Consider the following 13,648-nt stretch of genomic DNA (forward strand, 5'->3'; position numbering starts at 1 on the left):
GCTGTGGCTCAAGTGGTAGAACACTAGCCTTGAGCTGAAGAGCTGAGGGACAGTGCCCAGGCCCAGAGTTCAGGTGCCACGACCAACCAAAAAAACGAAAAAATAAAAAGATATATGCATGAATAACAGCAATATTGAGGAAGGGCTATATAATTTAAATCCTGTATTTGAGGCAAGTGAAGTATCTTATTTTCTATTATATTTTATCACTTTTTTTTTTTTGGGTCCGGTTGTGGGGCCTGAACTCTGAGCCTGGGCGCTGTCCCTCAGCTCTTCAGCTCAAGGCTAGCACTCTACCACTTGAGCCACAGCACCACTTCCGGCTTTTTCTTTTTGCTTATGTGGTGCTGAGGAATCGAACCCAGGGCCTTGAGCATGCAAGGCAAGCGCTCTACCACTGAGTCACCTTCCCAGCCCCTATATTTTATCACTTTGTCAATTGAATATCATCAATGATAATTCATTATTTTTATCTTAACCTGTTCCCCTGAGTCTAAAATTTAAATACTTTTTTTAAATTTAAGTTTTATTGTAAAGGTGATGTACAGAGGGACTACTGTTACATCAATCAGGTAATGAGTACATTTCTTTAAGACCAGTGCTACCCTCTCCTCATTTTCTCCCACCTTTTCCCCTCCCAATTCCCTCTCCCCCAAGTTGTAACATTCATTTCCAACATAGTGTCTAGTTTAAATATTAAGAAAATTCCTACATTTTAATAAAGTATTTCAAAGTTGATAATATGTTATTTTTTAATTTGATAGTAATGATAATTAACAAGTGTCAATATATTATTAAAGAAGGGATGCTACAATAAAAACATTTGAGTAACTGGTAACTATTTTATTGCTTGGTAAATAGAACTTGTTATTTTAAACTTATATTAAAATAGCAAATATGTTTTTGTTGTTCCCAGCAAGACTTCATACTTGAGTGCTGACACCCTAATGTTCAAGATAGAACCTTACTTGCTGAGTTATTCACTAATAAGTTATTGAATTTTTAATTTTATGCAACTATATCTTTTTGTCTAAACAAGTTTCTCACACTGAAACTTATCGCTTTTAGCTTAAATACTATTCTCTAATATACTCAATGTTATCTTATGTTAATATTTTTCTTGATGTTTAGTTTCATTTGTTATCAAATTTCACTTGATAACTAGGTTTGTTATTTATTCCTTTATGCTGCCCTTCACTTTTAAATCACAATAAACTTTGGTAAATGTTCCATAGTGTAGAATCATCAGTCATTTTATCAAAATTATTTTTATTTTTAATTTCATATAAACTTTCTCATAAAAACAACATTCTTATCAGTTTATAGAGCCAGTTAATAATCATTAGAAATCTGTCTCTTCTATACCATTACTATTCAAATCTGTAACAAAGATTAGCTATTACTGGATAGTCAAATAATGTACATACCAATTAATACATCAACTAACATCCTTCTTCTTTCATTGAGAACTTTAAACAAGTCAGTTGGTCTCACTCTCCTAGCACGAGAAAGAGATTCTAGAGCCAATGGAGAACCTACTGACTTTCCCTCAAGCCACTCATTTGGTAAAACTTCCAGCTTTAGAAAAAGAAACTAAAAGCCTAAGAGTCCCACGTGATCTGCTTCTACGTTCTATCCTTTCCAATCACAGTCCCTGTGGCACTTGTTGGGGCCCAACTATTCTGGCATTCTTGTTGACATTCTTCTCACAGCTAAGGCTTGCTCCTACTTTAAGGGCCTCCTCTGTTCCTAGAATGTGTTCCACCCAGATATTCACATAGCAAAGTCTTCTACTTCCTTCAATTCTTTGCTGTAATTTCACCTTTCCTCTGCCTATCTAATTGAAAATTAAAACACCTTAGTACTTACAATTCTCATCTCCGAGGAGTTTAATATATTTTAACCCATATCTGAATGATGTTCTATCTTCTCCAGATAACTGCCAACTAGAAAGATCTTTGCTATGTTCATTCGACATCCCAAGAATTTCCAACAATGCTGCCAGGTAGAGATTACTCATAAATAATTATTGCATAATGCACAGAACTCCTGTCCTCATAACCTTTCATGGTGCCTGCTCAACCATCTATGCTGGTGCTACCCTCTTGAACCTTTTCCCTACATGATGAAAAAGACTAAAATTGAAAACAATCATACCATCATATATATAGGTATTGCTAACTAGTTATCTACACTGTTAGCCTTCTGACCGCTTTGTGATTCATTGCTTTTCCCATTTCCAACCAAAGCTATTCAAATCTATTCTTATTTCATTTCATATCATTCCCTATAGCTACAGCAGGGCTCATGTTCCCTAAACATATTGTTATTGAAGATGGTCCCTCAAAAAGTGTGGTATTCTGACAAGACAGAAGAGAAAATAAATATTGTGCGGCACCTACCATCACAACAAGTAATAACTCATGAGAAACTGTTATCAGATAATAGCTGCATTACTGACTTAAAATTTCTTAAATCCTTTCATAATACTATTGTTTTATCTTTCCTATAAAATTGAAGTGCTCAATGTCTTAAATAAAACACTGTATAGTCACCGGGCACCAGTGGCTCACACCTGTAATCCTAGCTACTCAAGAGGCTGAGAGCTGAGGATTGCGGTTCAAAGCCACCCTGAGCAGTAAAGTCTCTGAAACACTTATCTCCAATAAACCACCAGAAAACCAGAAGTGGCACTGTAGCACACGTGGTAGAGTGCTACCCTTGAGCTGAAGAGCTGAGGAACAGCACCGAGGCCCAGAGTTGAAGCCCCATGACCAAAAACAAAAATAAAACAACAACAAAAAAAAACACTGTATAGTCTTAAAGTATGTAAAATTGCAAACACTTCAAATACTAACAATGATACTTTTTAGCTAGTTGGTTAGATTGGTACTTGATAGGTAAATTACCATTCCCAAAAGTAAACATGTTGATATTAAAAAGACCAATAAAAAATGTCATATGAAAAAGGCTGGAAAACCAGGTAGTTCATCTAGATACAGTTCAAAAAATATACACACAAATAATTTATAATAGTAATAAACTAGTAATAATTTGCAATAAAGTAATCACTCATGGAAATTTTTTTCTTCACACAAAATACATTTAGGCAATGAGCATTTTTCTGCCCCTCTCTTTATAAGTAGAAAAATGCTTTATGCTCCATATTGAAACATTTTTCCCTCACAGAAGACAAAAAAAAAAACACTTTAGATATTAAGAGCATTGGATTAAGAGGAAAAAGTATGAGCCTTCCATTATTCATCATACAAATTTTAAATACCACTATCAATGTAATATTAAATTTGTTCCACTGGGTAAAATATTTTAAATGTTTCATAAAAATTGAATTATAAAATGATCATCATATTACATAGTACCATCTTTAATGTATATTTCTGTACAGTACTTGGAAACACTACTTTTCATATAGTTTATTTCTTCCTTAAGTATGTAGTGTTAAGTAAAACATTTAATAAAAATGGATTTAGCATAATGTTAGCAAGACCTTCATCTTATCTAATAGTTGGGCATGGTGGTGCACACTTTTATCCCAGCTATTGGGAAGTCATAAACTAGAGGATTACATTCCAGGTCAATTAGAGCAGAAGTTTTCAAAATTAACCAAAGCAAAGATGGTAGAGAGCCTACCTAACAAGCACAAAACCCTGAGTTCAAACCTCGATACCACACACACACAAAATAAAATTCTGATGCAACTTACTAATTATAATAGATTTTTAGAAGTAAACATTCCTAAAGTCTGTATTAAAAGCAGATAGCAATTGTTAATATTTTTAATGGATTAGTACCATAAAAACTATCATTTAAAATGTATAATGGATTTAATTTAATATTAAAAACTCACTTTTTGCATTAGAAAAATTAACTGTGCTTGTGGATTTAATGTTTTAGGGGATAGAAAAAAAATAATCAAAAAGTACTGTTTACATTTACCCTCAGAGCTGAGTGGTGTTTATTTAATACTCTACGCTCCTATATTAAGTGTCAGGAAGTAGAAGTTATGGTATCTCCCCATCATAAGAGCAGACTACAGTCTTGCAGCACAGTGGGAGATGTGCCATAGAGAAGGAGGGAGGCTGGTGATTTCAAGAATCAATGGAGGAGCAGTAAAAAGACTTGGCAACATAGCAATGAATACTCGATTTAAAATTACTTGTCATCTATACATTTTCTTTCTTCCCTCACTACCAGCTTATAAAATTTTATACATAATTCATAGATAAGTGTGCATGCATGAGTTTGTGAGCTAGAAACCGAAGACAGAAAGTCATGCTGAATTTCATAGAAAAGAAACAATGAATGAGAAATACAAAGCCAGAGGACCAGAGGCAGGAAGACCCACGCAACTGCTAACCACAGGCGATACAGAACTCAAATTATCTGTAGGCTATAGATCAAATTTGAATGTTTTTAGGGAAAACTTCAAGATTTAGAAATGTAAGATGGTATCTATACTTTAGAAGAATTTAAGTATATCCAATATATTCATTATATATTCTCTAAGTGTATATACACATGATATGTTTCTAAGAGAAAATAGCCCACAAAATAAAGTTTATGTAGAAAAAAAATCAGGCTCACTAACAATGAGAGAACCATATTTTGAAAACAAGATAACATTTCATATCTATTTGTTCAGTAAAATTTATTAGATACTCAAAAATGTAGCTAGGTTGGAAGGGAAGGGATGGTAGGGGAAAAAACGAAGGAGGAGGTAACAATGCTTGATAGAAAATGTACTCATTACCTTACTCATGTAACTGTAACCCCTCTGCACACTATTTTTACAATAAAAAACATTTTTACAATGTAGCTAGTTAAATATTTTACAGATATTTCCCTTTAAAATAAATAGGCAGCCTTTGAGAACTATCTCTGCAAAACCAAGATAGTTCAAGTAATATAAAGATAAAATTATAAATAATCTGGTAATTAATCAACTTATCTTCTATGTAATTAATGTACAGTTCTTATACTGAAAATGGCAATTGTACTCAATATAAAATCAAGGATGGATTGTTTAGCATACTGTGAACAAGTTATTTTGCCTATCAGGTCAAACTACTATAAGCATAGATAATATTATCATAATTTGTATTGATCAGAATTCAAACAATTAGAAGTTGGCTTCTTAGAGTTCATATATAACTTTGTCAAGGAAAATCGATCTTAAGCTATAGTTAATTCTTTTCCACCCTCAATTATGTTTCATGCAAAGCCATCTTTATTTCCAGTTGCAAAGTAATTTTAGCTCCAATAACTTTTACCTGGAATACAGATAATTTATAGCTGCCTGCTGACATAGATTTGAAAAACACACACAACTTTTAACTTCAGAGATAAGGAAAAGTTTGATAAGGAAAAATTGCATTTGTAGCTGATGCATAAGAAAACACACTAAATCACAGGCTGCTTAAAACTGCAAAAGCCAGTATAATAGTCTTCATTATGAAACTGACAGAAATACAATGTGCCCATTCTAGTTTTAAAATAAGTAAATAAGCACGTTATCATATTAGAGCCAATAAAAGTAAAATATATTTAACAGTTAGGCACTTCCTCAAATATAAGTACTTGAGAGATTTGGCTACTAGTAGGCACTCAACAGACATACAAAAGCATCAACAAGAAAATAAAGCAAGGCCAGGCACTGGCGGTTGATGGTTTTTCTCCTAACTACTCAGAGAATGAGATCCAGCAGATCATACTTTTATGGCAACCAAAGGCAGGATATTCCATGAGACTTCATCTCCAATACAACCAGCAAAAAGCTGGACTGGAGGTATGACTAAATGGTAGAGCAAATCTAGCAATCAAGCCCAGTAAGCAAACCAAGAAAGTTTGAAGCCTTTGCTTCAAATCCCAGTTCCAGAAAAGAAAATTTAAAAGGACAGAAAGAATAATTTTTTCTATTCTTTTTTATTTTAATTAATTTTTTAATAAAAAGTAAAACTCAATCTATTAAAAACAGAAGATACAATTTAGTAAGCAGAAAGCAAAAGATTATATGAAATTACATGACACTCTGGGAAATAGAGAAAATCCCAGACTTCACATGTTTTTAGTGACACAAAATTACACATAGTAATCATACTTTTTCATAGTGGCTAAAGTATTCCAATTAGCCAGTTAATATCACAAATCTTTGTTTAACATGCATATCAGTACATTTTCCTCCAATATTTTACATGAATAAACTTGATGGCATGAAAGTTGTATTTCAAAGAATCTGAAATAGGATATATTTAATAAGATCCTAAAATCTAGGTCCCATAGTTTCTCTTATTTGCAATAAGTAGTATATGTCTGAGACAAGCAGAAATGGTCAGATAAGTTGATGTTAGGCGAAATGAACCCCAAGATAAGGACTCAAATGGTTTTTCTTTCTTGCTATTGTTTCTAACATAATTCTAAGATATTTCTTTGTTGCTTTGTATGTCCTTCCCCCACAGTATAACTTCTGTCTTCACTGTATTTGATGTTGGTATAATTTGTGGAGGGGAAGGGAAAAAACAAATTGTTTAAATAGGGATTCAGGTGGACCCATTGCAACAATGAGATGTACAAGACATTATGACAAAAAACAAACTTTACAACTTTGGCTAGGGGCAGAGGGGAGATGGGAAGGGATGGGAAGGGGAAACAAAGGAGGAGGCAACAATGCTTGATAAGAAATGTACTCATTACCTTGCCCATGTAATTGTAACCACTCTGTATGATATTTTCACACACACACACACACACACACACACACAAAGAAAACACACACACACAAAATCTGACATTGTAGGAAAAAAATACCAGTTCATCATGACCTACATTTTAAGTCAATTTAAATTTTATTCTGTTATTATATTGATTCTATTTAATAAGTATAGTTTAAAAATTAACCAGCCTTGTGATTTAGTTATATCATATAAACAAAACAAGTTATTTAAACACATTGACATAAATATACTTATTAAAAATACTGTCAGAAGTTATATTCTATGTGGAACAAAAACAATAAATTTGTTTGAAAAGAAAAGCAGTATAATTTACACATTACCACTGAAGTCATATACAGAATAGCTAATGCTTTATAAAAGAGGAAAATAAATTAAGGTGTTTTATTATAGCAATAAGCAATTTGATAGAAAAGATGGCTAAAATAAGGAAAAGATCATCTATTTTTCAGTGTGCCAGGTAATTTCATAACTCATTAATTTTATTCCTGAACATATTGGTTGAACTAAGGTTTTGTTCTGGTCCTATCTAACCCTTAAACATTCAATTAATATTCTTAGTTTTCTATTTATCGTACTTGCCTGCATTTTGCTATATTGAACTGGTATTCTTGTGAAAACAACATAAAGTTGCAGAAGGAAATCTTAAATATTTCTCTGGGTTGTACTTTTAAATATAAAATTGCCCAGTTAAAAGCAGTGATGTTTTATGTAACATATTCTTCACGAAATTGAATTACTCTGTCTGCTTGCCTTGAGGAAAACTCATGGGTAAGAATTGTGTTATAAAGTCAAATACTTACCAGGATTATGTCAATAATGTAACAGTTTATTCAATGTCCTGGATAACCTCAGACATAAGTTATGAAGTTAAGAAAAGGCAATACTCCCTTTTATGCTAAAATAATATGCAACAACAAGGAAATAAGCCTAGCCACATTAACAGTATCTCTATCAGAGTCAATTCACTCCATAAAGCTAGTAGTTAATTTCAGAACTGAAAATACATTTACCTTGGAAAGCAGCTGCATTTCGAGATATTAGCAACTTTAACGCAGCGCTGGATGCTTGGAGGACCTGCTGCAGATCTTGACGAGCAGCAATCTGATATCTCTCCTCCATCTTCCTGGTGCAACATGTTGGTTTCTCAGATATGCAAACCTGAAGATCAGCTCCTAGAACACATGACAGTAATTTCCAAAATGATTCAACAACCACTATATGGTACACAGCAGACAAGTGTACACTGCACACAAGCGGTTCATATTCTAGGTGAAAAGTTGATGTGTTAAAGCATTTGATTTAAAAACAATTATCAGGTGATATTAACCTACCCATGAAGAAAATACTTTTAAATGGTTAATTCTTTGTTCAAACATATGGTACAAAGAAGAAAACCCTGGTGGAATATCACACTAAGCATCCTCTGGCTACCCAGATTTTACTTAATGTTCATGACATGATGAGTTTATTTACATGGTCTAATATAGTTATCCTCTTATATTCAAATATGAAGAAGTCTTGGTTCTTTGACTCTGGGAAAGTTCAAAGTTTCTGTACTGACTCTGAACTAACCAGTATTTCTTAGATCAGCAAAACTAATACATGCGCACAGGTACACAAAGGCACACATGTAACAGCCACCTTTCAAGCTCTTTTCACTCATTCACACAGTGAGCTTGAGGTCTTCCATTTCCACAAGTTGGTTCTAGATGAAGACCAAAACACGTGAAATCATTCTGGGTTTTCTGCCGACATTGGATACTAACAATTCTAACAATTTTGTTCTTAATTTATTTAAGTTGGTAACAAATGACAGCATTTGATTTCACAAAGGCTAAAAAGCATAAAATATTTATAAGTATCACAGTAGGTAATATGTCAGCAATTGTTTTTCATTTATCTTGCCTGAAGTTATTCCAAAGAAAATTCTCCTTTAAATAGTAAAATTGAAAGAAAACAAAGCTGTCTCCTCAGTTTTATTCCTAAATGGAAAGCTTGAGGAATGAGCATTGGACAACTGCAATAATAGGGAGAAAGAAACACATAAATATTGAAACATATAATCTTATCTAATGTTTAATGAACTGTAGAGATTAAAAGTAACAACAACACTAATAAGAGATCATTGCCAATGTGTTTCTACAATTCACATATCTGTCATGGGTTTGCTAGGTCACATTCCCACACATGGCCTACAGAGGCTTATAGAGTCATGGACTTTTCCTCTCTACCTCCCTCCCAGTCTTAGCTCCAGTATCAGAGACTACTGTACTAATTCTCAAACACTCAGGCCTTACTCACCAAACACCCTCTTACCCCATAGCCATTTTCCATGTTCTTCCCTCTGCCTAGAACTTGTGTTCTACGTATGCTCACCCACATATGCAGCAAGCACACACCTTCTGGTCTACTGTTCTTTAGCTTTAGTTAGTCTTCCCAAGGAAAATTTTTCCATAACCTCCAATACAGTTCAATATGTTTTTGAAAGCAACCTGTCTACTGCATTTAGCATGTTTACAATTGTATATTTATTGGCCTCATTTTCAGTTAGTTTATATACCAACTATGATATCCCAATTCCCCAGGACATCATGAACACTACCAGAGGTACTATCTGAAGTATCTCTTCTGATCCTTAAATTAACCTTAAGTTTAGATACCATTACAAAAGTTCAAATGAAAGTAAATGCAAACTTAAAAACTGCCCACAGGTGGGCACCAGGGCTCCCACCTGTAATCCTAGCTAATCAGAAGGCTAAGATCTAAGGAACACTGTTCAAAGTCAGCCCAGACCAAAAAAAAACTGCTCAGGACTGAAATTGTATTTCAAGTGGTAAAGCATATTCAAATAGTGAAGTCTCTGAATTCAAATCCCATTTCCACCAAAGAACAAAGATAAAGACAGCTGTGTCATTGAGTACAAACTGGTAGAGCTGAAGTTTAGAAACAGGCAAACTAACTCCCAAGCTATAAAGCTATATTTCTCTTACTCTAAGAGAAAAGTGTTAGGTTTGCAAATGATTTGTTTACAGACAAACCTGGTCATTCTCTACTCATATTTAGAGAGAAGGCATCTGTATGTATATTTTCAAGAGAATTAATTTTATGTTGGGACTACCCAAGAATATTTAATCAAAATAAGATAGGCTAAAATATAGTAATCGAGTTCCCATTTGCTTCTGTGCCCACTTTTAAGTGGTGGAAAATGCACTGAAAAAGATGCTAAATATTGTTTCTATGGCTCTACTCAACAAAATGTAGGAGAATATGTCAGCAAGCATGTCTGAGTAAGCATGATTAGCAATTTAGACCACTTAGCAAACATTCCCTAGTTGAGAAGCATGTGCATTGATTCATACTTTCATTTATAATCTTAGAATGTGTTGTGACAACACACAACTACATTCCTTAAAAAAGTCTAAATCTTTAATTCAGAAATTAACTTATCCCTAATTAGTACAATATGTTCATCAGTATGACCTGAAAAAATTTATTATTAAAAAGCTTAGAGTTTCAGTTATAGTGGAAAAAGGAGAATTGACAAAAAATAAAATATTTCCCATTCTTCCCATATTATTCCAAAGACAGGATGAACTATACAATATTCTTGGAAAAATACCTTACCTTACATGCTACCCATAGTAAGTACAAAAGCATTATAAAATACATGTTGATAAAATTTCTTAAAGTCAATGCAGCAATTCTTTTATATTGTAAATAAAGCTAGTGAACTCTAAGCACAGTGCAGTATAACAGGAAATACAGTATTCTTTTTAAGATTTCAGAGAAATCTTAAAGAACACAGTGTAATCTCACAATCCAAACTATAGGATAACTATCATATCTCTGAAAGGTAAAATGTAATTCAGCATGAAATATTAACAACAAAAGTAAATTAAATTAAAAAGTGGAGGCTGTGTGCAGTGGATTTTGCTTATAATCTCAGTTTATTCAGGAGGTAGAGATTAGGAGGATCACAATTGGAGAAAAGCCTAGTAAAATTTCAAAGCCCCACCACAGAAATAACTAAAAGTTCATGAAAGGGTTGGATATATGGTTCCAGTGCTAGAATAGCTACCTAAATATTGCAAGACTGTATGTTCAAAATGAAAAGTAAAGGGAAAAGGAGGAAGAAAGGAAGGAAGGAAGAAAGAGAGGAAGACAGGGAGGGAAGGGAAGGGAAGGGAAAGGAGGGAGGGAGAGAGAGAGGGAGAAAGGAAGGAAGGAAGAAAGGAAGAAAAGAAAGGGAGGAAAGGAGGAAGGAGGGAGGGAGGGGGAAAGGAAGGAGGGAGGGGAAGGAGAGAAGGATGTTAAAACATGTTATTCATCAGGTAGTGAAGACTTAGTCAAATAACTTATAGGATCCTATTAAAAGAACTCAGGAGTTGTATTCATTCTGCTAACACACAAGCTGGTGCATTGAAAAAATTAAATTCATTTCTCATAACTCTGAAGGCAAAAGTTCAATATCAAGCTACTATTTTGAGCATCAGCATTTCTATACTACAAATGAAAGGATAAGAATGAAGTTCTGAAGGATATATTATACATATATATTGAAGGTAAATGATAACTTGAAATATATGTCATGGATGAAATTAAGCAGATGAGGAAGTTCTAAAGAACTCTGATTTTCTTAGCCTAGAAGCTGTTTTAATAACTGGTACCATCGACAGGAAATAAGAACATATAAAGAGATGCAGATTTTGCAATGAAAAAAGAATTTAGCATTGGAAATAAGTCTATTTTACATCCAACTGAAGCTATATCAATAATATTTGAATATGTAAGTTGGGATTAGGAAAGAAATCTAGAATGAAGATACAAATCTGAGCTTCTGAAACAAGAGATGTTATTAAATACTGAAGATTTTGGTAAGAGTTTAGCTAAAGGAGTTCAGAGGGTTTCTCAAATTTAGGAATATTGAAACTGGGTGACAAATAATTCCTCCTTTGTGGGGAGTTCCCCTGTCTGAAGGTAGCATGTTTAGTAGCACCTCTTAACTTTCCCCATTTGATTTCATTAGCACATGAACAGACAAATATACACATATGATCACAGATATACAAGTTGTGACTATTAAAATGTCTCTAGATATTGCTAGATGTCCTTCTTGGGTAAAGTCACAACTGGTTAAAAAACATAGCCCAATTCAGGTATGCCAACACAAATTGAAAAACAGAAGAAGTCCTTCAGACAAACATGAGGAGGAATTAATGAAGTAGAAAAAAACGTATAATTAAAATATACCAAGGGTGTGATTTCCTATAAGTGTTTTAAAAAGAAAATAAAGCATCTTCATGGAATTAGTCACATTTTTTTAAAGCCTGTGGTTTTTAAAGACTTGTAAGCACCTGAACTATCATTTTGGATGTTTCTCTTACTATAAACAGATAGATACTTCATGAACAATCACATCCTTTTTTAAAAAAAATAATTAAAAGGCCAGCTCAATTCACTAAATGTTATTGTATTGTTAAAATTTTTAATATTCACCTTTGTAATTTTGGTAGTGGTGGTGGTGGGCATTGAGCCCCGGTCTAGTGCCCATTAGAGACGACACCCTAGTCTGTTTACATTTTAGTTTCTACTTCTGATACAGTCTCACAATAGTTTTGCCTTGACTGACCTCCAACCAACATCCACATACCTTCGCCATCTGAATAGCTGGAATCTCAGATATGCACTTCCTCATCCAGCCCTAATATTTATTCCTTCTAATTCTTGCCTATCTCATTTAAAAGAGCTGTCCATTATTACTAAAAACACACTTCATTCTCTGCTTTCATGTCTATTTGTTTATGTATATTTAACTGTTTCTAGTCTAAGGAAAATTTCCTTACAAAACTACAAGCTACCATAGGATAAGGACCACAGCTGTTTTGTTCCAAGCATATTGTAAGTACAGAAACAGTTGCCTGGCACAAATGGTTTAAACAGAATATTAATTCCCTTCTTTTCCTTCTTTATTCACACATAAAGCATTTTGTAAGAAATCTAAGACACTGTCTTAGCTTAAAATTAATGAGATAGCTTAGAGTATATATTTAGAAAGAACGTATTTGAAGGTATCAGAAACCATGTGAAATGGTATTACAATGATTGTATTTACATTTTATAAGTGTTCCAAATAATGATGTATAACTATAATTTATACATTTATTTTGCTGAATAGAATATAGCATTGTACTATAAAAGTATGTATGTATGTAATTCTTTCAAATAAAAAAATAGAAAAATAGTGTTTGAGCTATTACAGATGCATTGAAAAACATGAATAATGTGCAGAACTCTACAAATTTTGACAAATTTGGTCAACATAACATTCATAGATATAATAATAATATTTCCTCCATATAAATTAACAACATCATTGATCCATCAAAAGTTAATGTACTCAGAGCTGTTTTTCTAGAAACGGTCGATTGATGCTCACAGAAAATCATGTACTTAAATCCTTATTTATATCATAAACAATAAATATTTCTCATTTGAAAGGATCTATTATCTGTCTATGAAGCAGAAAAATGCTAAGCAAAATACAATGTTCTCTGAAACTTCAAGTCATGAATTCGGAGTCAATGGTTAACACTGCTACATACATGTTAACCAGTCTGGCAGACAAAAGACACACACACACACACACACACACACACACACGCAGCAGCAGCAAGCAGCAGCAATAATTTGGTCCTAGAGGGAGTTAAAAAATGGATGGCAACTTCAACTCCTAAGTTTTAAAAATTAGCCTATTCATTTTTAACCATCTTACTGAAACAGACCAACATGCACAGTACAGTGTACTGGAGTTCTGACCTCTTACTGTTCATGAAGGACCAACATGCACAGTACAGTATACTGGAGTTCTGACCTCTTACTGTTCATGAAGGACCAAC

The 13,648-nt window shown here is 33.4% G+C and overlaps 1 protein-coding gene across 1 annotated transcript in view; it reads right to left on the reverse strand.

Moving 5' to 3' along the window:
• Positions 1–13,648, reverse strand: part of Gpc5 (glypican 5) — a 493,935-nt gene that overhangs the window by 457,444 nt on the left and 22,843 nt on the right. The window contains exon 2 of the mRNA XM_013022972.1: positions 7,763–7,924. Within this exon, the coding sequence (XP_012878426.1) occupies positions 7,763–7,924 (162 nt within the window). The remainder of the gene's footprint in view (positions 1–7,762; positions 7,925–13,648) is intronic.

Source organism: Dipodomys ordii, unplaced genomic scaffold (assembly GCF_000151885.1).
Source record: "Dipodomys ordii isolate 6190 unplaced genomic scaffold, Dord_2.0 Scaffold65, whole genome shotgun sequence".
Classification (NCBI taxonomy): Eukaryota; Metazoa; Chordata; class Mammalia; order Rodentia; family Heteromyidae; genus Dipodomys; species Dipodomys ordii.